A 27814-nucleotide genomic window follows, 5' to 3' on the forward strand; every position below is an offset into this window, starting at 1 on the left:
ATGTATGTACATGTAAGGAGACTCAGTGGAGTGGCTTATCTGGGCAAAAAGGCCCGGAGACAGCCCCCTCTCCCAAGTTTCCCACAGAAGTGGCTGAGAGAGGGTCTGGGGCCAGAAGAGGCTGAGGGTCAGGAGGATACGATATGACGACATAAGCTGGATGGACCATCGGCCATCTCAGTGAACGGTCCCAGTTGCGAGCACCAGCAGGGTGACCAGAGACCAGAAAGTGATGGTCAGTAGAACCAGAACCCCACAGAATGCAGCAGAGAAAATGAAAGTGACCAAGATCAGAAGCCCTCTCCCTACTGACAGCACTAGCTGAAACCCCAGGGAAAAGAGGATGCAGAAACAAAATTGACTGAAGCAAACCCTGAATTCTTTAAGAAAATGCTTCCATACAATGCAACACGGAAAATTTGGATGGCAATTTTTTTTTTTTTTGGAATCTAATCAGCCAATCCTCCCAAACCCTGTTTTCCTGCAGCAGCACTGTCAACCGGATCCTCTGGCCTTCCCTCAAGGGACTCCTTACGTCAGGCGTTCGTAGGCTGGGTGGCATAGGACGCCAGCTTAGCAGCCCCCAGCCAGGGAGGCGCGTCACAGGTGCTCAAGGACGCCTAAATGTCCTCCCACACAGAACCATCGTTTCCAGCAGACCCTCTCCTGGTCAATCCCACCGGACCCAAGCTTGCCGTGTGCCTGTCTGCTCCCTCGGTCCTCCCCGGCCTTCTCTTCTGTGCACGTGGGAACAAGGGGCTCCCTCGTGCGGTGCCCACTGATGTTCGGCTACAAACCATTCTTCGTGCTCACGGTTCTGAGCACTGAGCGTAGAAATAGCCGCTTCCTCTCTGCCCCAACGGCACGGGCGCAGCAGGGCGGCTGCACCCGTGGTGCCGGCAAATCCGGCATCTGCAAGGTAGTGTCGGATGGCAATTAAAATCAATTATGGGAAATAAAAATGTTCACACAGGTCACTTTGTGGCCTGGGAAGTTTGTACCTGCTACAAAAACATCCCACCCCAAGGAAACCCATACCGTCATTGACCAAAAAATCAAAGGATTGTTGGCCTGGAGAGCTCTCAGGAGAGTTGTGGAGAGAGAGACATTAGTAGGACTTTGAAGCCTTGGTAAACGATTTCCTTTTATTAGCACCGACTGAGTGTCAGGCTCCACGCTAAATACTGTATATGTTATTTCTGAGAGAGGTGGGAAACCACTCCCATTCTACAGAGGAGGAAACTTCAACAGAGAGGTATTGAAATGCATTGGGCTGATTTTCCACAAGATAGCTTAAATCATGATGGCTAGAAAGATAGGCTCTTTGGGTAATAGGGAATGCTGCTCTGGGCCTTTAAACCCGAAGGTGATATTGGGAGACATGGGAGGACGAGGAGGGACGAGATTAATTAAAATGCCAAGCTCTTGGAGGTGTGGGACGGCCCCTGGTGGACATGAGAAGAATGGCAGCTCAGGGCTCCAAATCCACCCTGCCAGTGGCTCTAGATGGGAGGGGTGAGGAGAGGGCCCTTGAGGCTGCAGAAGGTGCTGAGAGATGATGCACGTCTTCTTTTTTTTTCCTTTTCTTTTTAAAATTTATTTATTTTTAATTGGAGGATAATTGCTTTTCACTATTCTGTTGATTTCTGCCAAACATCAACATGAATCAGCTCAGATCAAATCAGATCAGATCAGTCGCTCAGTCGTGTCTGACTCTTTGCAATCCCATGAATCGCAGCACGCCAGGCCTCCCTGTCCATCACCAACTCCCGGAATTCACTCAGACTCACGTCCATCAAGTCAGTGATGCCATCCAGCCATCTCATCCTCTGTTGTCCCCTTCTCCTCTTGCCCCCAATCCCTCCCAGCATCAGAGTCTTTTCCAATGAGTCAACTCTTTGCATGAGGTGGCCAAAGTACTGGAGTTTCAGCTCCAGCATCATTCCTTCCAAAGAAATCCCAGGGCTGATCTCCTTCAGAATGGACTGGGTGGATCTCCTTGAAGTCCAAGGGACTCTCAAGAGTCTTCTCCAACACCACAGTTCAAACGTGTCAATTGTTCGGCGCTCAGCCTTCTTCACAGTCCAACTCTCACATCCATACATGACTACAGGAAAAACCATAGCCTTGACTAGATGGACCTTTGTTGGCAAAGTAATGTCTCTGCTTTTGAATATGCTATCTAGGTTGGTCATAACTTTCCTTCCAAGGAGTAAGTGTCTTTTAATTTCATGGCTGCAGTCACCATCTGCAGTGATTTTGGAGCCCCAAAAAATAAAGTCTGACACTGTTTCTACTGTTTCCCCATCTATTTGCCATGAAGTGATGGGACCGGATGCCATGATCTTCGTTTTCTGAATGTTGAGCTTTAAGCCAACTTTTTCACTCTCCACTTTCACTTTCATCGAGGCTTTTGAGTTCCTCTTCACTTTCTGCCATAAGGGTGGTGTCATCTGCGTATCTGAGGTTATTGATATTTCTCCCGGCAATCTCGATTCCAGCTTGTGTTTCTTCCAGTCCAGCATTTCTCATGATGTACTCTGCATATAAGTTAAATAAACAGGGTGACAATATATAGCCTTGACGTACTCCTTTTCCTATTTGGAACCAGTCTGTTGTTCCATGTCCAGTTCTAACTGTTGCTTCCTGACCTGCATACAAATTTCTTAAGAGGCAGATCAGGTGGTCTGGTATTCCCATCTCTTTCAGAATTTTCCACAGTTTATTGTGATCCACACAGTCAAAGGCTTTGGCATAGTCAATAAAGCAGAAATAGATGTTTTTCTGGAACTCTCTTCCTTTTTCCATGATCCAGCGGATGTTGGCAATTTGATCTCTGGTTCCTCTGCCTTTTCTAAACCCAGCTTGAACATCAGGAAGTTCACGGTTCACGTATTGCTGAAGCCTGGCTTGGAGAATTTTGAGCATTACTTTACTAGCATGTGAGATGAGTGCAATTGTGCGGTAGTTTGAGCATTCTTTGGCATTGCCTTTCTTTGGGATTGGAATGAAAACGGACCTTTTCCAGTCCTGTGGCCACTGCTGAGTTTTCCAAATTTGCTGGCATATTGAGTGCAGCACTTTCACAGCATCATCTTTCAGGATTTGAAATAGGTCAACTGGAATTCTATCACCTCCACTAGCTTTGTTCGTAGTGATGCTTTCTAAGGCCCACTTGACTTCACATTCCAGGATGTCTGGCTCTAGGTCAGTGATCACACCATCGTGATTATCTGGGTCGTGAAGATCTTTTTTGTACAGTTCTTCTGTGTATTCTTGCCACCTCTTCTTAATATCTTCTGCTTCTGTTAGGTCCATACCATTTCTGTCCTTTATCGAGCCCATCTTTGCATGAAATGTTCCCTTGGTATCTCTGATTTTCTTGAAGAGATCCCTAGTCTTTCCCATTCTGTTGTTTTCCTCTGTTTCTTTGCATTGATCGCTGAAGAAGGCTTTCTTATCTCTTCTTGCTATTCTTTGGAACTCTGCATTCAGATGTTTATATCTTTCCTTTTCTCCTTTGCTTTTCGCTTCTCTTCTTTTCACAGCTATTTGTAAGGCCTCCCCAGACAGCCATTTTGCTTTTTTGCATTTCTTTTCCATGGGGATGGTCTTGATCCCTGTCTCCTGTACAATGAATCAGCTATAAGTATATATATGTCCCCTCTGGGGGGACATGTTGATGTTTGGCAGAAATCAACAGAATATTGAAAAGCAATTATCCTCCAATTAAAAATAAATAAATAAATTTTAAAAAGAAAAGGAAAAAAAAAAGAAGACGTGCATCATCTCTCAGCACCTCCTGCAGCCTCAAGGGCCCTCTCCTCACCCCTCCCACCTAGAGCCACTGGCAGGGTGGATTTGGAGCCCTGAGCTGCCATTCTTCTCACGTCCACCAGGGGCCGTCTCACAATGAAGATCATGGCATCCGGTCCCATCACTTCATGGGAAATAGATGGGGAAATAGTGGAAACAGTGTCAGACTTTATTTTGGGGGGTTCCAAAATCACTGCAGATGGTGACTGCAGCCATGAAATTAAAAGACGCTTACTCCTTGGAAGAAAAGTTATGACCAACTTAGATAGCATATTCAAAAGAAGAGACATTACTTTGCCAACAAAGGTCCGTCTAGTCAAGGCTATTGTTTTTCCTGTGGTCATGTATGGATGTGAGCGTCGGACTGTGAAGAAAGCTGAGTGCCGAAGAATTGATGCTTTTGAACTGTGGTGTTGGAGAAGACTCTTGAGAGTCCCTTGGACTTCAAGGAGATCCACCCAGTCCATTCTGAAGGAGATCAGCCCTGGGATTTCTTTGGAAGGAATGATGCTGAAGCTGAAACTCCAGTACTTTGGCCACCTCACGCGAAGAGTTGACTCATTGGAAAATACTCTGATGCTGGGAGGGATTGGGGGCAGGAGGAGAAGGGGACAACAGAGGATGAGATGGCTGGATGGCATCACTGACTCGATGGACTGAGTCTGAGCGAATTCCGGGAATTGGTGATGGACAGGGAGGCCTGGCGTGCTGCGATTCATGGGGTCGCAAAGAGTCGGACACAACTGAGTGATTGAACTGAACTGAACTGAACTGATGTCCCCTCCTTCCTGAACCTCCCTTCCACCTCCCACCCTATCCCACACCTCTGTATGAGCTCCCTGAGTCATACAGTAGCAAATTCCCACCACTATCTATTTTACACATGGTAATGCATGTTTCCATGATACTCTCTCAATTCATCCCATCCTCCTCTTCCCCCACGGTGTCCACAAGTCTGTGCTCTATGTCCGCATCTCCACTGCTGCCCTACACATAGGTTCATCAGTACCAATTTTCTAGATTCCATATATATGCATTAATATATGATATTTGTCTGTCTCTTTCTTATTTCACTCTGTATAATAGGCTCTAGGTTCATCCACCTCATTAGAACAGATTCAAATCTGTTTCTTTCTATGGCTGAGTAATATTCCATTGTATATATGTACCACAGCTTATCTATTCATCTGTCAATGGACATCTTGGCTTCTTCCATGTAGTAGATATTGTAAATAGTGCTGTGATGAACACTGGGGTACATGTGTCCTTTTCAGTTATGGTCTTCTCAGGATATATGCCCAGTAGTAGGATTGTTGGGTCATATGGTAGTTTTACTCCTAGTTTTTAAAGGAATCTCCATATTGTTCTCCACAGTGGCTGTATCAATTTATATTCTCACCAACAGTACAAGAGGGTTCCCTTTTCTTCACACCCTCTCCAGCATTTATTGTTTGTAAATTTATTGATGCTGATCAGCATGAGGTGATACCTCATTGTAGTTTTGATTTGCATTTCTCTAATAATGAGTGACGTTGAGCATCTTTTCATATTTTTATTAGCCATCTGTACATCTTTGGAAATGTCTGTTTAGGTGATCTGCCCACTTTTGATTGGGTTGTTTGTTTTTCTGGTATTGAACTGCATGAGCTGCTTGTATGTTTTGGAAATTAATCCTTTGTCAGTTGTTTCACTTGCTATTATTTTCTCAAGGTTGTTTCACCTTGTTTATATAATTTCCTTTGCTGTATATTTCCCTCTAGAAGGTGGGTCATAGAGGATCTTGCTGTGATTTTTGTCTAAGAGTGTTCTGCCTATGTTTTCCTCTAAGAGTTTTATAGATTCCAGTCTTATAGTTAGGTCTTTAGTTCACTTTGAGTTTATCTGGTGTTAGGAAGTGTTCTAATTTCCTTTTTTTTTTCCCCATGTAGCTGTCCGGTTTTCCCAGCACCACTTATTGGAGACTATTTTTTCTCCATTGTATATTCTTGCCTCCATTGTCAAAGATAAGATGCCCATAAGGTGTGTGGGTATATCTCTGGGCTTTCTATCTTGTTCTGTTGGTCTATATTTCTGTTTTTGGGTGCACATCTTCTTTGGGGTCTAGACTTAGGACCTCAGTCCAGTGACAGCAGTGGCTATTCCAAGGAGGCATGGTCTGGGGAGGCCATTATGTGAGGACAGAGAAAAGGAAGGAAGGAAGGAAGCTTGGCCAAGCAATGACCGTATGCTTAGAAGAGACACACTGAAAACACTAGTATGCACTTTAGAAACAGGTAAAGATACACAGGCACACGGAAACCCAAAGCAAACCAAGGTCATCACCTGAAGATCAAAGCTGAATTCAACTCAGAAAGAAGTTAAGACAAAGCAGATTTCTTTATAATGCTGAAGGGGATACAACGGCATAACATAAAAACAGAGGTATATCAAGAAAATGAAAAGACAACCCATAGAATAGGAGAAAATATTTGCAAATCATATATCTGATAAGCGACTTGTGTCCAGAATATGTAAAAACAAACAAAAACCTCTTACAACTCAACAATAAAAAGATAAATTACCCAATTTTAATATACACAAAGGATATGAATGGATATTTTTCTAAGGAATATATACAAATGGCCAATAAACACATGAAAACATGCTCAACATGATTAACCATTAGAGAAATACAAAACCACAGGCAGAAACTCGGGCAAGAATTCCTTACACCCACTAGGATGGCCAAAATTTGAAGACAGATAATAACAAGTATGAACAAGGATGTGAATAAATTGCAACCCTTTTACATTGTTACTAGGATTTTAAAATGGTACGGCCACTTTGGAGAACAATTTGGCAATTCCTCGAAATGTTAAACATATGCTTGTTGTTCAGTTGCTAAGTCATGTCTGATATTTTGCAACCCCATGGACTGCAGCCCACCAGGCGCCTCTGTCCACTATCTTCCAAAGTTTGCTCAAATTCATGTCCATTGAGTTGATGATGCTACCTAACCATCTCTTCCTCTGCCTCCCCCTTCTCCTTTTGCCTTCAATCTTTCCCAGCATCAGGGTCTTTTCTAATGACTCAGCTCTTTGCACCAAGTGGCCAAAGTATTGGAGCTTCAGCCACAATTCTTCCAATGAATATTCAGGGTTGATTTCCTTTAGGATTGACTGGTTTGATCTCCTTGAAGTCTAAGGAACTCTTAAGAGTCTTCTCCAGTTATCCTATGACCTGGCCATCCCACTCCTATATATACGCGCATGAGAACTGAAAACAAGTCCACACAAACACCTGTACAAGAACGCTCATGGCAGCATAATTCATAATGGATAGCTCAGAAGTGGAAACAATCCAAATGTGCAAGTGACGAATGGATAAATGTAGCCTATCTTCTCAATGGACTGTTATTCAGCGATAAAAGGGCATGAAGTATGATACATGTTACCCCATGGATGAACCCTGAAAACATGTCAAATGAGAGAAGTGGACACAAAAGGCCACATATTATGTGTTTCCATTAAGAAATGTTCAGAATAGACAAATTCATAGAGAGAAAATAGATTCGTATTTGCCAAGGTTTAGGCAAGGTGGAATGAAGATTGACTGCTGATGGATACGAGATTCCTTTTCTTCAAAGTTTACTTATTTATTTGGCTGCCTCCAGTCTCAGTTGCAGCATGTGGGAACTTAACTCCCCAGCTAGGGATCAAATCCTCATCCCCTGCATTGCAAGGCAGATTCTTAATCACTGGACCACCAGAGATTTATTTTCATAGTGATGAAATTGTTCTGAAATTTCAGTGGTGATGGATGCACAATTTTGTGAATATTCTAAAAAACACTAAATTGTACACTTTATAATGAATACATTTATGTCATGTCAACTAAATTTTAATAAATCTGTAATTTTTTAAAAATACATAAGGCAAAAACTTAACAAAATACATGGGAAAATACACACATTGGAAACATCTCTCAGCCATTAAGAGAAGAAAGGCAATGCCAAAGAATGTTCAAGTGAAAGTGAAACTCACTCAGTTGTGTCCGACTCTTCGTGACCCCATGGACCATATAGTCCATGGAATACTCCAAGCCAGAATACTGGAGTGGGCAGCCTTTCTCTTCTCCGGGTGATCTTCCCAACCCAGGGATGGAACCCAGGTCTCCCATATTGCAGGCGTGTTCTTTACCACCTGAGTCACAAGGGAAGCCCAGGAATGTTCAACTACCTCTCAATTGCACTCATCTCACATGCTAGCAAAGTAATGCTCAAAATTCTCCAAGCTAGGCTTTGACAAAACATGAACCGAGAACTTCCAGATGTTTAAGCTGGATTTAGAAAAGGCAGAGGAACCAAAGGTCAAATTGCCAACATCCGCTGGATCATAGAAAAAGAAAGAGAATTCTAGAAAAACATCTGCTTCATTGACTACGCTAAAACCTTAGACTGTGTGGATCACAACAAACTGGAAAATTCTTAAAGAGATGGGAATACCAAACCACCTTTACCTGCCTCCTGAAAAATCTGTATGCAGATCAAGGAGCAACAGTTAGACCAGACATGGAACAACGGACTGGTTCAAAATTGGGAAAGGAGTATATCAAGGCTGTATATTGTCACCTTGCTTATTTAACTTATATGCAGAGTACATCATGAGAAATGCCAGGCTGGATGAAGCACAAGCTGGGATCAAGATTGCAGGGAGAAATATCAATAACCTCAGATATGCAAATGACACCACTCTTATGGCAGAAAGTGAAGAGGAACTAAAGAGCCTCTTGATGAAAGTGAAAGAGGAGAGTGGAAAAGCTAGCTTAAAACTCAACATTCAAAAAACTGAGATCATGGCATCTGGTCCCATCACTTCATGGCAAATAGATGGGGAAACAATGGAAACAGTGACAGACTTTATTTTTCTGGGCTCCAAAATCACTGCAGATGGTGACTGCAGCCATGAAATTAAAAGACGCTTGCTCCTTGGAAGAGAAGTTATGACCAATCTAGACAGCATATTAAAAAGCAGAGACATTACTTTTCCAACAAAGGTCCGTCTAGTCAAGGCTATGGTTTTTCCTGTGGTCACGTACAGATGTGAGAGTTGGACCACAAGAAAGCTGAGTGCCGAAGAACTGATGCTTTTGAACGTGGTGTTGGAGGAGACTCTTAGAGTCCCTTGGACTGCAAGGAGATCAAACCAGTCAATCCTAAAGGAAATCAGTCCTGAATATTCATCGGAAGGGCTGATGCTGAAGCTGAAGCTCCAATGCTTTGGTCACTTGATGGGAAGAACCGACTCATTGGAAAAGACCCTGATGCTGGGAAAGATTGAAGGTGGGAGGAGAAGAAGATGACAGAGGATGCGATGGTTAGATGGCATCACCGACTTGACGGACATGAGTTTGAGCAAGCTCCAGGAGTTGGTGATGGACAGGGAAGTCTGGCGTGCTGCAGTCCAAGGGGTCACAAAGAGTCAAACACCACTGAGCAACTGAACTGAATACTTGAAAAACAAAGAAAATAATCATGTTTCTCAGAAGTTATATGTTACAGCAAGAAACACACTTTTCCAAGGACCCCTCATCCACTCCGTTATTTGACAAATTTACACTGAGCACTGACTACATGCCAGGTACTGTTCAAAGCTCTGAGGACACAGCAGGGGTGTCTCTGCTTGGGTGTAGCTCTGGGGTAGTTGTAGTGGTAATGTGCTGTTTATAAACATATGCAAAAACTGACTTGACCTGCAAAGGAAGTCTGTTAATTCCAAAAGAAATACTACACACAAGCCCTATTTTCTTTTTAACCACAATTGAAAAGATTAGAAATAAATAATAAAAGTAGAAATGAAACCCACCAATCACTTAGAAACATTAAAACTCTCATAAGCAAACTTAAGATCAAAAATAACATTAAAGCCTTAGTGCAGAGAATTTGGAAAATGAATTTATATCTATAAGATGTACACACACATGTCTATGAGATAACATTTTTTCCAAGAACACAGCTAAAGTCAGAGCTAGGAAGGAGTTCCTCATAATCATTACTGTTTTTAACACTTTCCTAGAAGGAATAGCCAATACAATTCTATAAGAGGACAAAACAAGAAGTTCCATTACTTATAAACAGCATCAGATTGGCAAAGACAAAATTTAATTCCCATTCGCTGTGCCCCATCAGAAGGGACACAAATTGGTACAAGCCTGCCCTTGCTCTGGTCCAGCAATCCCATTTCTAGGAAGTTTCCTGCAGAAGTCCTTACATTCAGGACTTCTGAATGTTCAGGTAGGCCCCTTACAAGGGTCTGGAAACAATGGTGCATCAATGAAGGATGAGCTAAAAAAAATTCCATGAGGACATTCTGGAATATTCTGAGACGGTCAAAAAAAAAAAAAAAAAAAGAGGTAAGTCTATATAACTGCTATTCTTCAATGGAGGCAATTTTGCCTTCCAGGCAGGGAACATTTGACAACATCTAGAGAACCTTTTATTTTTAATCATATGGTGGAGGGTGTTACTGGCATCTGGTGGGTGGCAGCCAGAGATGCTCCTCAATATCCTGCAGCACACAGGACTGAGCCAGGGATGCTCCTCAATATCCTGCAGCACACAGGACTGAGCCAGGGATGCTCCTCAATATCCTGCAGCACACAGGACTGAGCCAGGGATGCTCCTCAATATCCTGCAGCACACAGGACTGAGCCCCAGCAGGGAACACTCTTGCCCTGATACCAATAGTGCCGAAGCTGAGAAACCCTGCTGCTGCTGCTTAGTGGCTCAGTCACGTCCGACTCTTTGTGACACTTCAGATTGTAGCCTCTTCTGTCTGTGGGACTGTTCAGGCAAGGATACTGGAGTAGATTGCCATTGCCATTTCCTAGTATACAGTAACATGGAGAAATACCCACAATGATTCATTCAATTCAGAAGGAAGTTCAGAACCACATTTATAGCATGATACCACTTTTCTCCCTAAATATATTTATGCTGGTGTACACATAGAAAAAATACTGGAAAATTCGTACTGTGAGTTTACTCATTATCATTTACTCATAATTCTTTTATTCATTCAATGAACATTGGGCACCCCAAAGCACCAAGCACTGGTCTCTCCTGTGTGCTGGACACTCATCAGGAAACAGGCAGTAGACACCCCTGCCTTTGTGGGAACTCTGGGGATTCCTAGAAGGTGCCCAGGCATGGGGAAATTAACAAGATGGCACCCGTCAGGCTCTCTCACCCTACGTTCTATAAACAATGACTTTGCACAGCTATGTAACAGCTGAGATCACTTAGAGCACTGCACATGTGTGTCACGAGGTACTCGCTTGGTCACAGGCTACTTTGTGTGGTTCGCCTGTATGAGCTTCATCATGAAAGCTCTGGCTGCTGCTGCACTGGGGCTACACTGGAGTGGCATCATGGTTATGCTATGGCTATGTTACGGTTGCCATGCCAGCCAGGAGAGAATAAACGTATCTGCAGTTCCTACAGCTCCTCAAGACTGCTTCCAGATTCTTAGCTTGCACCTTGCCTACCCTGGGTTCCACGAACAGTGCAGACAGTGTAAAGAGGATCAGCGGTACATGAGGAAAACAGAATTTTTTACTTTCCAGGCTTTTGAGGGTTTGACTTTTTTTTTACTTCTTTTTTAACCAAAAGCATTATATTGCTTTGTAAATAAAAACCAACAAATACCAGAGGTTTCTGTGGAGAGAAAACGGCAGCGGTGTCTGCAAGCCAAGGCCCAGGCAAGGCACGGCAGCAACGGCCTTGTAAGAGTGAAACTGCCCCGGGGCCTGCCATGCGCCTGCCACCCTGGCATGGGCACCAGCGGCTCCAAAGCTCGGGGCCTGTGGCCCTTCGCCTTGGGGTGGGGAGGTCTTGGCCCAGAGGTCGCTGAGCAAACTTTGGTGCAACTGTGAGGCCCAAGTTTTGTCCCTCTTTGTATTCATGAGCCACAGCTCCATGTTCTATGACAAGGATGGGATCCGGCTCACGAATTCCTTGAGGAGACAACTGTCACCAAGAACAGGCAGAAGCAGGCCAAACGAGGTGGGTGAATTAAGAACCTGACTCCTCAGGGCACCGTCAAACTGGATTAATGCCTGTGGGTTTCCCTGTGAGCTTCTGTGAGGTGTGAGCCTAGAGCAGTGACAGGCATAAACAGCTCCTGCCCCAGCAAGAAATCCCTGAGCTCAAGGTGTGGCTTCTAGTGAGGAACCTAGACTGGGGCCACAATCATGAATGAATTCCACTGGCCTGGAACCTTCAGCTGTGAGCAGGGCTGTCCTAAATGATGGTTGGCTGTTGGTTTGTATGTGGACCAGAGGTGACGGTAGCTGGCGAGGGCTGATGGCGGAATTACCAGTCCACCTTTCCCAGCAATCCCTACAAGGAGCATGGCAGGGCACGTGCTAGTCAGGAATGTCTGGTTCCTGTGCCCTTGCCTGCCCTGCATTCTTCCAAGCTTGCTAGGGCCCAGCCTTGCTGGAGACTACAGCACTTTACAAGCGAGGTCTGCCTTTTCCCAGCCCCAGGGCTATGGGAGCTGTACACAAGCAGGAACTTCCTTTCCCTCAGTGCCTTTACTCTCTTGTAGGAGCATTTCAATTGTTTGCTACCTCGATTCCTCCAGTGTTGGACAGAAGCTGGGGGCAGAACAAGCCTGATCATCCCTGCCTACCTGCCCATTTGTTCCCAGCCCCAGATGAACGGACAATTTGCTGACTGTTAATAGGAGTAGGGACTGGTGTAGAGGTTTCTCCCTCTACCCAGAGCTGGGATGATTCCTCCCCACTGCAACTAGCTGTTACCCACCCCACCCCAAGTTGAGAGGGCATGGAAGGGAGATCAGGAAGTGTTCTGGATGCCTGTGCCCCATCCCACCTACTGTGTCTAATCCTCCTTGCCCTTATACATCCACAACCCTTTGGTAAGGCACAGCACCTTAGGGCTGGTGCCAGTAGCTCTGAGGAGCCCACCCCTTTCCATTTGGTATACCCATCCTTTCAGGATCAGTCAAGAGAAAAACACTTGAGCCCCGTGTGTAGGGGCAGAAAGGAGAGAACAGCCATAAAAGGAACACTCAAAATGTAAAAGCTTGCAAATAACTTGTAACTAATCTAGTTCATGATGTTGGGGCAAAGTCTGACTTCTAATTCCTTACTATGCAAACTCTGTGCTTTAAGTTAGTGTGAGAAATGGCTTGGGGAGGGTAGTCCTCAATCTAGGAAGGCTGTTGGGTTATTTGTTCAATAAAATTATTTGTAGACCCTGAAAAAAAAACAAAACAAATACCATAGATACTAACCAGCACATAGACACAGATGTGAAGAAAGGAATCAGGGCAGCGAGAGTCTCACAGCCCACAGCACCAGGTAGGCTGGGCAGGTGATGGGACTCTCAGCCTCCTGTCTGCCTGAGTCTCCGGAAGTGAGGAAGACACCCACAACCTGAGAGAAACAAAAGCAGCAGCAACATCCTAGGGAGAAGCCCCACAGACAGCAGAGAGGATTCTTGTGCTGTGCTCAGCTGCTCGGTTGTGGCAGACTCTGTGCGACCTCATGGACTGTAGCCCGCCAGGCTCCTCTGTTCATGGAATTTTTCAAGTAAGAACACTGGAGTGCGTTGCCATTTCCTTCTCCTGGGGTAGGACTGTTAGTCTCTTGAACTTTGTGGTGTAGCGGCAGCATACCAGACTAAGTGAAAGTCACTCGGTCGTGTCCGACTCTACGAGCCCATGGACCATACAGTCCATGGAATTCTCCAGGCCAGAATACGGGAGTGGGTAGCCATTCCCTTCTCCAGGGAATCCTCCCAACCCAGGGATCAAACCCAGGTCTCCCCCTTTGCAGGCAGATTCTTTACCAGCTGAGCCACCAAGGAAGCCCAAGAATACTGGAGTGGGTAGCCTATCTCTTCTCCAGGGGATATTCCTGACCCAGGAATTGAACTGAGGTTTCCTGCATTGCAGGAGGATTCTTTCACCAGCTGAGCTACCAGGGAAGCCTTCATAATAGACAAACCACCACCCTAACAGATTTTAAGTTATTAAAATCTCCTTTTTGTGCAGCTGCTCTGGGACTCTACTCGCCCATCCACTCCTGTAGTTCAAGCACCATAGGGGGTTAACAGCCAGCTATCTATAAGAGCTGTCTATAGACATAATAGCTGATTTATAACAACTGTCTATAGATCAACATCTCAAGGGAGCCTTCTTGCGGAATCCAGGACCAAAGCAGGGGAGGGGGGTTTATATATATATATATCTGGCTACAATAGTGCCCCCTGTCCCCAAGAAGCAAACAAAACAGCTAAGGGACTAGCTGTTAAAAAGTATTAAAAAGCCATGAAAAAGAATGAAATAAGGCCATTTGCAGCAACATGGACGGACCTAGAGACTGTCATACTGAGTGAAGTCAGTCAGACAGAGGAAGAGAAATAGCGTATGACATCCCTTATATGTGGAATCTAAAAAGAAATGATACAAATGACCTTACTTCCAAAATAGGAAGAGACAGACTTAGAGAAGGAACTTATGGTTATCACAGGGAGGCGGGGGGAAGATGGGGGAAAGAATAGGGAGTTTGGGATGGACATGTGTACACTGCTATATTTAAAATGGATAACTGGGGGCTTCTCTGGTGGCTCAGCGGTAAAGACTCTGCCTGTCAATGCAGGAGACACGGGTTTGATTCTGGGTATGGGAAGATTCCACATGCTGGGGAGCAACCAGCCTGTGTGCCACGACTTTGGAACTGCACTCACCTAGAGCCCAAGCTCCACCGTATTCTCCACAACGAGAAGCCCAAACACCACAACAAAGAGTAGCCCCCATTCTCTGCAACTAGAGAAAAGTCCATGCAGAAATTGAAGACCCAGCACAGCCAAAAAATAAATAAAGTTCTTTAATGCACTTCACTTTAAAATAAATAAATAAATGAATAAAAATGGATAACCAACAACGATCTGCTGTATAGCACACAGAACTCTGTTTAGTGTTATGCGGCAGCCTGGATGGGAGGGAAGTTTGAGGGGGAATGGATACATTGTATATGTATGGCTGAGGGCCTTCACAGTTCAACTGACACTATTACAACACTGTTCATCAGCTACACCCCAATACACAATAAAAGTTTAAGAAATAAAATAAAATGTAAAGCAAAAAAAAAACAGTTGAGGGAAAGTGGTGCTAGTGGGTGAAGGGTCTTTGATAAACAGAACTGCCCCTGAAGAAAGAGGCCCCCGTCCTCTCCCGTACCCTAGTGGTCACCCAAGGCTTTCATCTGAATTGGCTTCTCTAGGGCCAACCAGGATTCCATCAAGCAATGCCAATAGTAACAACTGATATAGAGCTCTTACATTCTATCTTTGCAGAACAGAGGGAATCATCATAGTTGCTGCTGTTGTTGTTCAGTCACCCAGTCCTGTCTGACTCTTTGCCACCTCATGGACTGCAGCACACCAGGTCTCCCTCTCTGTCCCTCACCACCTCCTGAAGTTCGCCCAAGTTCATGTTCAGTGCATTGGTGATGCTGTCCAGCCATCTCATCCTCTGACATCCTCTTCTCCTTCTGCCCTCAATCATTCCCACCATCAGGGACTTTTCCAATGAGTCATCTGTTTAAATTAGATGACCAAAATACTGGAGTTTCAGCTTCAGCATCAATCCTTTCAGTGAATATTCAGGTTGATTTCCCTTAAGATTGACTGGTTTGATCTCCGTACTGTCCAAGAGACTTTCAGAAGTCTTCTCCAGCACCAGTTTGAAGGCATCAATTCTTCAGTGTTCTGCCTTCTTTACAGTCCAGCTCTCACAATTGTATGTGACCACTGGGAAGACCATAGCCTTGACCCCTTCCTGGCTCATTGCCTTGTCGTGGCGAAGGGGCTTGCGTAACTCAATAAAGCTATGACCCGTGCCGTGCAGGGCCACCCAAGACAGATGGGTCACAGCAGAGTTCTGACGAAATGTGATCCACTGGAGGAGGGACTGGCAAGCCGCCCCAGTATGCTTGCTGTGAGAACCTCATGAACTGTACAAAAGGAATCATTTATTATCACCCACTATATAGATAAAGAAACTGAGGCTCAGAGAGAGTTGAGCAAATCACAGATGGCCCTGCACTCACAAATAACCCAGTAGGATTCTTCCTCCTATGCTGCCCTCCCTTCCCAGAGCTGCCATCTTTTTTATAAAGCCAAATTGAATCTTTAGCTGGGTCTCCAATCCTAGAAGCCAGTCTGAGGGTCTGCTAAGGGCCAAGTACTATTTAATGGATTCACAGTCTTATCTCCCAGGAGCAAATATTTCCTGGAGCAAGCAGCCAAGTTATTTTTGCCTGGTCCCTATATTGTTAATCACAGAAACAGGAAAGTGTGTTGGTTTCTCACTCTTCACCGCAATCTCAGGTCTATTCTGGCTCAGTGGTGGCGTAACATCCCCAGGAACCGGGAGCTCCCAGCTGTCTTCTCCATGTGAGGGAGGATCCCGCAGGCTGTCTTCTGGACCACTTGCCTCAGTACTTTCCTCAGTCATTAAAAATAGTTTTTCCAAGTAACATATGCATATAAATTTTTTTTTTTTTAAGAAAAAAAGTTTACAGAGGAGGATCCCCAAGTTTAGGAAACCAGAATCTTTTCTATTGGGCAGTCAGCCTGCCTGACCTTGGTCCCAAAGGGAGATGTTATCTTCATTATACCGGTGTCTCACTGATCCCGTTTGGGATGCCAATTGTTTTGCTGTGCACACTTTGCTGAAGCCATGGTAGGCAAGGTGTGAGCTAGGAGGCTGCAAGAGGAGCCTAATAAACACTGCAGACGTGTTTATTCTCTCCTGGCTGGCACAGCAGGCGTAGCAGCAGGTATAACAGAACACAACGTAACTGCACACAACCCTTCAGGGCTTTTCCAGGTGAAGCTTATTCAGGCATACCACACAGAGTAGCCTGCAGCCAAGCAAGTACCTCATGAGGCACATGCACAGTGCTATCCGTGATCTCAGCTGTTACGTAACTGGGCAGTCATTGTTTACAGAAATGGGGCAAGAGGGCGTCAGAGTGCAGGGCAAGAGAGCCTGGCTGGAGCCATCTTGTTAATTTCCCCACAACTGAACAACAAAGAAAATCTGTCCTTTGGGAGTTCCCTGGCAGTTTGGTGGTTAGGACTCAGTACTTTCACTGCCAGTGCCCAGGTTCAATCCCTGGTCAGGGAACTAAGATCCCACAAGCTAAGTAGCATGGCCAAAAAAGAAAAAAAGAAATCTGCCCTGTGCTCCGAAGACAGACACTATCTCTAACTTTCAAGGTTGTTCACTATACAAATATTCTTGAACAAGTCCAAAGACAGCCAATGCCTGTGCTCCACTAACTGCATGCAAGAGGCCCATAAAGAATTGTCCACCAACAATTAAAAAGGCCTACTAACAGATCATACAGAAAGTTAGGGAATTCCAGAAAAACATCTACCTCTGTTTCATTGAGTGTGCGGATCACAATAAACTGTGGAAAGCTCTTAAAGAGACAGGAATACCAGACCATCTTACCCGTCTCCTGAGGAACCTGGAGCAACAGTTAGAACCTTGTATGGAACAACTGATTGGTTCAAGACTGAGAAAGAAGTACAGGCTCTGTCTGCTGTCACCCTGTTTTTTAATTTATATGCTGAGCACATCATGAGAAATGCTGGGTTGGATAAGTTACAAGCTGGAATCAAGATAGGTGGGAGAAACATCAACAACCTCTGATATTCGGATGATACCACACTAATGGCAGAAAACGAAGAGGAAGTAAAGAGCCTCTTGATGAGGGTGAAGAGGAACTAAAGAGCCTCTTGATGAGAGTGAAAAAGCCGGCTTAAAGTTAAATATTAAAAAAATTAAGATCATGGTATCCGGCCCCATTACTTCATGGCAAATAGAGGGGGGAAATGTGGAAGTAGTGACAGATTTCCTCTTCTTGGGCTCTAAAATCACTGCAGATGGTGACTGCAACCATGAAATCAGAAGATGATTGCTTCTTGGCAGGAAAGCAATGACAAACTTAGTGTGTTGAAAAGCAGAGACATTACTCTGCCGACAAAGGTCCATATAGTCAAGGCTGTGGTCTTCCCAGTGGGCACTTACAACTGTGAGAGCTGGACTGTAAAAAAGGCAGAGTGCCGAAAAATTGATGCCTTCGCACTGTGGTGCTGGAGAAGACTCCTGAAAGTCCCTTGGACAGCATGGAGATCAAATCAGTCAATCTTAAGGGAAATCAACCCTGAATACTCATTTGGAAGGACTGATGTTGAAGCTGAAGCTCCAGTATTTTGGTCATCTGATGTGAACAGCTCATTAGAAAAGTCCCTGATGCTGGGAAAGATTGAGGGCAGAAGGAGAAGAGGGCGTCAGAGAATGAGATGGCAGATGGTATCACATGTACATGAACATGTACTTGGGCAAACTTCAGGAGATGGTGAGGGACAGAGAGGGAGGCCTGGCGTGCTGCAGTCCATGAGGTTGCAGCGTCGGACATGACTGGGTGACTGAACAACAACAACGAACAGATAAAGCTAGAACAGTAAAAGGATTCCAGTGTGGCAGGATTGGAAGTTCTCATACTCTGTTTGCCCCCATGAACCCCAGGACCAGGTACCAGACAGCTAGGGGCAGCCCCTACACAGCCTCAAAAGAGCCCATTGAAATGATACAAAGTAGACAATCCTATACTTGTCTGGCCGATTTCCTACTTCCCATGAAAAAAAAGGCTCTTGTCTACATTTCCCCTCATTCTGCCTCCTGGCCAACCCTGGGGCCTTTCTGTGTGGCCTTGTGTGGCATGGCATGTCCTCCTCCTCTTTGGAACTGTAATAAACTATCTTTTCAATGTCAGTTGTCTCCTGATCTGTTGGCCTCACCATACCTCAATAATAATAAAACCTACCTTTTTACATTCTATCTCTTACTATCTGATTGGAAAAATTACAAAACTTGACAACACTGTGGATGTTGGTCTCATATGTGGCTGGTAGGAATGCAAAATGGTTAAACATTCATGGAGGGAAATATAGTAATAGCTGACAAAAGTTTGTGTTTACTTTTGACCCACGAATCCTACATCTAGGAATTTACCCAGAATACGAATCTCCAATAATAAAAAAATACATGGATCCAATATTACTAATTATATCATTGTTTGTTTGTAATTGCAAAATATTGGAAACATACATAAACAATTTGGTGAATAAGCTATAGAATCCCCACACTATAGAGGGTTCGGGGAAGGTGAAAAAGATATCTATGAACTGATATGGAATGATTTCTAGATATATTGTTTAGTGGGAAAAAAAAGCAAAATAGAAAAGAATTTTTATACCACTTTTTCTGTAAGAAAGGAATAATAAGGAAATACACAAGTATCTGTTTGATTTTTCAAAAAGCAGCACCGGAAGTCAGAAACAGGATATAATTTCCTGCAGGGGACAGAGGAGCACGCAGGGAAGGCATGGAAATGTTGAGCGACTCGACTCTAATTTTTGAATAGTTTTGACTCTTAGAATCAAGCTATATGCTCAAAATATATATGTAAATAAGGATTGGGAAGATTCCTAAAATGCAAACACAATCAACCCAACTGTATTTCAAATAAGCAATTCTGGAACTACTTGGTCTGTGTATTGTCAGACTGAGCGAATGAGTAAATAAAGAAGTTAGGAGCCAGATTTCCCACAGTTGGAAAAGAACTACAAAATGGAATTGGAGAAAGCTAGGGGAAATTCTTTTGTTTTTAAATGGAACCAGAAGTATCAGCATGAACTTGTTGTATTTAATATATTAACATACACACAAAAAATAGGTAGAGACATGTGTGTGTATGTGTGTCCCCAGATTTCCACTGAAAGGACCTAGAAGCATTCTTCTTGGCACCCACAAGGGAAGGAGCATACTGTCCCCCACTGAACAGAACGTGGCTCCTTGGACAAATGATGGAATCCGGGGCTGAGGCAGGGAAAGTACAAGCTGATGTGCCAAGAAGTGAGAAAGTGCTCATACAGTGATGGAGCATGGGAAAGGATTACAGGATATAGGAAATAGCTGTAAGTAGATACTGTACACAGTTGGGATAATCTGAGCACCAACATAAATAATGGGATTAATGGGTTATAACTCAAGGAAACTGGAGTGAAGGAAAGAATAAGATATTTGAAGAAGGAATAGGATATCTGTATGGTTTCATAGTACCTCCTCCTAAGTTAGATCTTAATTAAGAAAGGGAAAAAAGACATACTTTACAATAGAAAAACCTGGCAGACAATTCCTTTCACAGGTGATTAAAGTCACCATCCCCTAAGATGGGACAAACCAAGATGTGCCTCCCATTATTATGTGCTAAGAAAGACATACCCCTTCTGTGCTGTCCCAATCAAAGCACGTCATCTGATCCTAATCACAACAAAACGCTGGACAAACCCAAGTGAGGGACAAACCACAAAATCAACTCCCTTGGACTTTTCAAAATGTCAATATTAGGGAAAACAAAGAAAGGCTGAAGAACTTTTCTAGATTAAAGGAATGTATGAGACATGAAAATTAAACATGATGCATAACTCTGAATGGGATCCTGGGCCAGGGAAAAGCGTTAAGAGTGATACTGTTGGGTTAATTGAAAAATTTGAGTATGGACTATGGTTTAGCTGAGAGCAGTATATCAAAGTTAGATTCCCTGGTTTTGATCCTTGTATCTTGGATATATAAGAGAATACCTTTGATATTAGGAAACACACCCTGAAGTCTTTAGGGATAAAGGAGCATGTCTATAACATACTTTCAAATTTCAGGGGGAAAATGTGTGTGTGTGTGTGTGTGTGTGTGTATTATACACACACACATGCATATATATACCAAGGAAGAGAGAGAATTAAAGCAAATATGGCAAATTGTTAATCATTGGTAAAGGGTATATATTCTTGCAACTTTTATGTAAATTTAAAACGATATCAAAATTAAAAGCGATCCTCCATCCCCACACACACAAAAGCTAATATTTAAATAGAAGGGTCCCTTAAGTGCCCAACATAATGAATGAAAAAAGACTCACACCCAGGCCTGTGTGGCTGCCTCCAAACAAACATTTTGCTCTTGCTTGCTAATGGGTTCTGATTTTTAACATTAGACTTTTTACTCTAGAGCATATATTTATTTTATTTAAAAAATAAAAATATAAGGGAGTTCCCTGGTGGCCTAGTGGCTAGGATTCTGGACTTTCACTACCATGGCCTGGGGGGTTCAATCCCTGGTCTGGGAACTGAGATCCTGCAATTGCACAGTGCAATCAATAAAGAAAGAAAAAAAGAGGGTTCCCCGAAACAACAACAAAAAGTGAGTATTGTTGAGAGAATGCATGAATGAGTGAACCAGTGAATGAGGAGTGGGCGAGTGTATGGACAGAGCAAGTGACATGGGGACGTTGGGGATGCAAGAGGCTCCCCCTCAAAGCACAAGCACTTTTATCCCTAGTCTCTCTGCCTTCACAGCCCCACCACACAGGTGAGGGGTGCAGGGTGGCTCTGTTCAAGGGTGACACACCCTGGCAGCGGGGCTGGCCAAAGTGCCTTTCCTTCCACTCCCTTAGGAGGTCAAGCCAGGTGAATCCCTGCTGCTTCCTCTTCTCTGCCCAGGGCGGGGCCTCCTGCATTCTTGGCAGAAGGGCACCAGGCATGCTGAGGAGACAGCATCAGGTTGGCAACAAGGTGACCCAGATCTAGCCCCAGGCCTGTGCTCAGCTGCCCCTGTGACTATCAGGGAGCATTTATCTGCTTTGGGTCTCCATTTCCCCATTTGCACCTTAGGCAGTTTGGTCCAATCAGTGACTTTCAGCTTTGGCCACAGATTAAAATCAGCTCGGGGGAGATTTTAAACTTTCAGGGCCCAGACTGAACCCTAGACAAATTAAGCAGGACTCACTGGAGGGTATAATCCCGACACCCACATCATGCTTTGCAGGTGATTTCAATGCACAGCTTGGTTTGAGAAACTTATGGCCGCTGATCACGGTTGCCTCTAGCCTCATGATAATAAGCCCCACCTGATGCCCCACTTCTGACACTGGAGTGTTCAATGAAATGGGAGGATCACCTCAAACATGTGAGTTCCTACCTTCAGCCCTTTGAGACTGCTGCCCTGCCCAGGACTTTGCCCAGCCCCACCCACTCTTCATAAAACCTCATGCTCCAGCCCCTGCCTTCACCATCTTGATGTTTGGAATTGAGGACTCAGGATCCTTGCCAAAGAGGAGTCTCCCCAGGTATGTGCCCAGGTGCTCTTGCCTTCTTGTCATGCACAGATGCTAAAGAAGGTGCTGGGAGAAAGGGGAGAGAGAATTGGGGAGGAGAGGGAGTCTGTTCGAGATACTGTTTGACTTTTCTTATCCCTTGAGGTAGCAGCTACCAACTTTTCCCAAGGAGGGCTGTGCCTCCAAAGGCCTCCCCTCTCAGGGGCCCTTGGGTGAGCAGTATTAGCCTGCACTGCTTCCCCATGGACACAGGCTGAGAGGAGAGAGCATTGAATTTTAGTCCCTTCCTTCAGTTGCAGCAACCTGTGCAAGTCATATGAAACACCTGAGCCTTAGTTTGCCTATCTGTAAAACAGGCCGACCCTGCCCTATCTCACTGGCCAATGACAAGAACATATTGTTTCAAAGCAGATAGATGCACTGAGGCTTTATTTGATTGGAAGCTCAGTATAAATGCTGGAGAGGCTGCTGATCTGACAGACTACAGAACTTACTCATGGCTGAACCCCAACTGGATGTGAAGAAGCCCTCAGGTGAGTCTTTAAATCCTGTTTCCAAAATGGTTGTCAAGGAGGACGGGGGAGAGGCCTGAGGAGGGGTGGGGTGTCCTTCCCCACTCTGCCAGTGGTGTAGTCAAGAGCAGTGAGTAGACCATGGGTCCTTTCAGAGGGAGGCAAGTATCAACAGCTATAATTAGTAACAGCAGCCAGCAAATACTGGTGCTCAGTACATGCTAGGAGAGGCTGTATTTTCTGTGCATTTTCTCATTCCTTCTTATAAGCTTGTGAGGTAGAGATTATTAACCCATTTTCCAGATCAGAAAACAGGCTCAGAAGGGTTAAGTGACTTGTCTAAGGTGTCACTGCTACTAAAGAGCATAGGGAAAATTCAGATCCAAATCTGCCAGACTTCAAAGAGCATGCTTTCTGACCTCTAAGAGACCCTGTCCATCCACAGGTCCATCACGAAAATGAAATGCTTTTGCACGTGGGGGACATCTCATGCTGTGTGGCATGAGGAGTGAAGGGGTGAGAAGGGCATTGTTCCAGTTCAGGTGTCTGGGTCACTCAGTCTCCCAGACCAGCATGGAGCTCCCTCCACGGCTGGAGTGGAAGGGCACAGGGACATTTCTGTCCTGGGAGAGAGCTGCACTGGGCAAGACTATCTTATTTTTTGGAGAAGCATTTAGCAGTGTGGAAAAAGTATGGTTTAAGGCCCCAACAGAACTGACTTCATGGGCCTGAGATCAGAGCAGTTGTGCAGGGTCCTACATGCAGACAGACCTCACACTTGGGATTAAGTGCTCTGTGGTCGTTGGCTTGGAATTTTTTTTATACTTTTGAGTTTTGTAAGCAAAATCAGATGGGACAATGGAGCACCTGCTGAGAGACTGGGAGCTGTGGCTCAAATGTGTGATTCTCCTCTCTCAGCCCACCACGCTCTAACCTCCACCAAAGTCCCTCACTCTGCTGTCTCCTTTGCACCCGGCAGTGACTCAAGCAAAAGGTGGTCAAGGCAGGGCATGCTCTGAGGTCCACAGGGCAGGGCAGAGGCAAGTCACCCTGTCCAGGTAACAGCATTCAGGTGGGGAGGCTGCAATTCCTTGGGTAGCCATTTTGCCCTGGGCCACATTTCCCCGGTGGCTTGGACAGTAAAGAATCTGCCAGCATTGCAGGAGACCCAGGTTCAACCCCTGGGTCAGGAAGACACCCTGAAGAAGGAAATGGCTACCCACCCCAGTATTCTTGCCTGGACAATTATGGACAGATGACAGGTGCCGGGCCTTTGGGATCACAAAGAGTTGGACATGACTGAACAATTAGCAATGTCTTTTCACTTTCCTCTTAACTAGGTGACATCCAGGTCCTGCCATTTCCTGGAGCAAACTCCAAGTTACTTTATTCTTCAGCCCGTTTTCTTGTCTGAAAATGGGAATAATACCTACACCCCATGGGATTATTGTGAGGCCAATGAGGTTTTCTGTTGTGATTCTTTTTTCCAAAATGCAAGTCTGATTATGATAGTCTTCTCCTGAACACTGTCTAATGGCTTGACGCTGTTCTAGAATAAAGACCTTTCACTCACACCAGCATTGTCCAATTAAAATATTACATAAGACACTAGTGGTAAAGAACCCACCTACCAAAGCAGGTTAGACGTAAGAGACACGGGTTCAATCCCTGTGTTGGGAAGATCCCCTGGAGGAGGGCACAGCAACCCACTCCAGTATTCTTGCCTGGAGAATACCAAGGACAGAGGAGCCTGGCGGGCTACAGTCCATAGGGTTCACAGAGTTGGACAAGACTAAAGTGACTTAGCACGCAAGTCACATAGGTAATTAAACTTTTTTTGTAGCCGCATTTAAAAGGCAGGTGAAATTAATTATATTTATTTCACCCAATAAATCAAAACTATGATTTCAACATAAAATCAATATTAAAAATTAAAAAGAATTTTGCATCTTTTCCTGTCCTTGAAATCCAATGTGTACTTCATACTTAGAGTATATCCCATTTCACGTGACTAGCAACCACAGACTGGGTGGCAGAGGTTGATAGATAACCCCACAATCCTGACACACTCAGCCATGTTGACTTGCTTTTCTTTCTAAAGAACCACTGCACTGGGCCTTCTGCTGTTCCCAGGCCCTGAAAAGCTCTTCTCTCTCCACCCTCTGCATCTAGTTAAGCCGACTCAACCTTCAGATGTCAGGTCACTGAGCCTTCAGGGAGGTCTTTCTTGGCCCCCTTGCAGGTGTTCACACTGTGTACCTTGATTTCACCAGGCCTCCAACTGTTAATAGCACATTTACCTGAGGTCACCTGATTAATCTCTCTCTCCTGTTGTAAACACCAGCACAAAGGTCACTTTGGGTTTTTAACTGTTGTTTCAATCATTTCCCCAAGGACTAGCACCGCACAGAGTAGCCTTGGGAAGATATTCTATGTAAAAGGCCTGGCACCTGGATGCTCTAATGTTCCCTCCTTTCACTTCCCTCTGGTTGAGAAACTTCTCCTTATTAAAGGGACTCTCTTAACTGTATAACTCTGCTAAAGATCTGGAGACACAAAACTCTCGATGCCAAATATATTTAAGTAGAAACAAGCACACAGATTATAAATATTTCTTCAGATTACGTATCATTTAAAAATACTATCTCAGTTCCTTTTCATGATTTAAGCAGTAATTAAGGAAAATTCCTGTTCAAGTCTGAGTCTAATTACTGCCCTTCTCGAGTTTTTTCCTGTGAGGAGCTGCAGAGCAGAAAGTGGCGATGGGGCTCTATTATCCCTCATCTAACTGGCAGAGTTGGCACACAGCTAAATGCTGAGCTGCTGCTGTCTCTCACCTCTCCTCCTCCAATTCTTTCTCAGGTGAACATAAACAAGGAGACTCAAATCAACAGTTGCCAACTGACCCAGGTGATAACGCCAAACCTGCTGACACCTGCCCAGGTGAGGATTCAACCCCCAGGTCATGTTGCAGAGCCAACTTCGTCATTTGGCTTCATCAACTTCCTCCACCTTTAGTCAAGACTGCTCCTTCTTATGACAATTAAAGTTTTAAGACTTAAGACTCACCCAATGCCACTGTCTCCAAGTGAAAAGTGAAAGTCGCTCAGTCATGTCGGACTCTGCGACCCCATGGACTATACAGTCCATGTAATTCTCCAGGCCAGAATACGGGAGTGGGTAGCCATTCCCTTATCCAGAGGGTCTTCTCAACCCAGGGGTCGAACCCAGGTCTCCCACTTTGCAGGCAGATTCTTTACCAGCTGAGCCATCAGGGAAACCCAAAGATGTCTTCAAAGATGGTAGAATTATCCTGTTTATCTGCCCCTCAAGTCCCAGGGGATCCAACAGGAATCAACAGGATGATCTGCACCCTTAAGAATATAGAGCCCTAGGGCTACACATTTTCTTCAAACATTTCAAACAGCCAACAAAGCACACCCAACAAGTCACACCCAACACAGATGTATTGCCAAAGGTACTGCATGTCACACACTGGGTTTTTTAGATCCTGGCTTCACACTGCCTTTTGGTGAGTATAATGGGGCATATACCTGAGCTTGCCCAGCATTCCTATAAAAACCTCAGATAATTAAGTTTATATATGCCTTTTATAATATTATTATTCAGCTCTTTGGTATAATTGATGTTTAAAATGTTTGTTTCTTTTACATAAAAATTTGTGGGATCCAGAGCTGGTACTTAAAGTCAGAATTCAGAGCCACAAAGAAAATGACTTCATTGAAGTTGAACTGGATAGACAAGAGTTGAGTTACCAAAATCTACTACAAGTAAGCTGCTATGAACTGGGGATTAACCCAGAGCAAGTGGAGAAGATCAGAAAGCTACCAAACACATTGCTCAGAAAGGTAGGGTGTTACAAGTTTCTAAATAGAGACTGGGCTCTAGGTGGGTAAAATTATGTTCAGTGAAGCCGATCACTAGCTTTTGTATTACTAATATGAAAACAAATCCAAGACACTGGACATCTTAGCTGCAGGATAGCCAAACATGGTAGCTAGGTTATTTTCAATCTGGTGATTTTACAGATTTGCACACCTTTAATTTACTCACTCTTTTAAATTGTCTGAATTACACCAACCAACCAAAATTTAAAACCCTAGCTCAGTATGTATGGCCAGCTTCCAATCTCAACAAACTGGTCCTGGGTACAGAAAATACGAAGCCACTCTAACCTGCTTAGCAAAGTCAAGCCTTTGCAATCTCAGGAAACAAAACTGGGGGCATTTTTATGTATTTTTCTGATTCAAAATAAATCTCATTTTTTAACTTGAGGAAAACTCTCATCTCTTTGGGCATTTTTTAAAAAGCAACTTTCAAAATGCTTTTTAGCAATTCTTATTGGTGCCGTGGCTAACAGTGTATTCTTTGCAAACTAAAAGTGGTGGAATGATCATACTTTAAGATATATATATATATAAGATATATATATATATTAGTGCCCTGGATGGACTAAAGTCTTTTTTAAATTGAGACTTTATTCCCCTTGGAAATCAGCAACAAGGTCTGAAACACAAAAACAGGAAAGGAAAACAATCCTCAACTGCTGACTTAGTTTACCATGGATGGAAAGAGAACAGTGCTGGGGCAATCTTATTAAAGCCTTTTCACCGTAAGTTTATGTGTATTCATGAACCATTATGTAACTTCTTTTTCATATTAAGGACAAAGACATTCTAAGACTACAGGACTTTCAGGAAGTAGAACTCATTTTAATGAAAAATGGAAGCTCTGAACTGACAGAACATACACCATCTCTGTTAGACAAGCCCTGCTACAACAGCAATGCTGCAAAAATGACGTATTAGATCGCAGAAATGAAAAACTGGAATCAGTATTTTGTAAATAATGAAGTCTGGATGCATCCAACAGTTTGCTAACTTCATATATGTACTTATTTCCTTGTTGTGCAACTTCTCTAGGCTTGGGAGTAGAGTACGTTTAAAGTACTTTAAAAATTTAAGTATACTTATGAACACAAGTTTAGTTTGTAAAGTTGTACCCCAATCCTGATCAGGCACGGGTATGTACTCCTGATACTCACGACAAATGGCCAGGCTCTGTTCACAACAACTCCATTAAGGGCAGGGTGAGCTAACTGGAGCTGGGAAAGCCAGGACCCACTTGACACTCTGGTTTAAAGATCCTAGCTTCTAAAACCATCTCTTACCATCATTTCCGTTTTACAACTTTGAAATCTACAAAAT

General features: G+C 44.1%; 1 protein-coding gene and 1 non-coding gene across 2 annotated transcripts; one reads left to right on the top strand and one right to left on the bottom strand.

Annotated features, from left to right (window-relative positions):
* ANKRD40CL (ANKRD40 C-terminal like) lies at positions 1–27617 on the top strand. The gene is made up of 7 exons (XM_070357319.1): positions 1–12; positions 641–919; positions 21971–22086; positions 22555–22607; positions 25449–25529; positions 26295–26455; positions 27272–27617. The coding sequence occupies exons 1-7, from the start codon at positions 1–3 to the stop codon at positions 27413–27415; spliced, it is 846 nt and encodes a 281-aa protein (XP_070213420.1). The 3' UTR covers positions 27416–27617.
* Positions 780–913, bottom strand: LOC138984010 (small nucleolar RNA SNORA43). The gene has a single exon (XR_011461371.1). It is a non-coding gene; the product is annotated as a small nucleolar RNA SNORA43 (small nucleolar RNA).
* Positions 27618–27814: the final 197 nt, after the last annotated feature.

Source organism: Bos mutus, chromosome 19, assembly GCF_027580195.1.
Source record: "Bos mutus isolate GX-2022 chromosome 19, NWIPB_WYAK_1.1, whole genome shotgun sequence".
Taxonomy (NCBI): Eukaryota; Metazoa; Chordata; class Mammalia; order Artiodactyla; family Bovidae; genus Bos; species Bos mutus.

Bases quoted from the DNA above. Each gene is read 5' to 3' on its own strand.
- ANKRD40CL (XM_070357319.1), top strand. The intron at 22,087-22,554 runs GTATGTGCCCAG...CTGATCTGACAG, and splicing joins CCAAAGAGGAGTCTCCCCAG to ACTACAGAACTTACTCATGG. The intron at 25,530-26,294 runs GTGAGGATTCAA...TGGTACTTAAAG, and splicing joins ACCTGCTGACACCTGCCCAG to TCAGAATTCAGAGCCACAAA.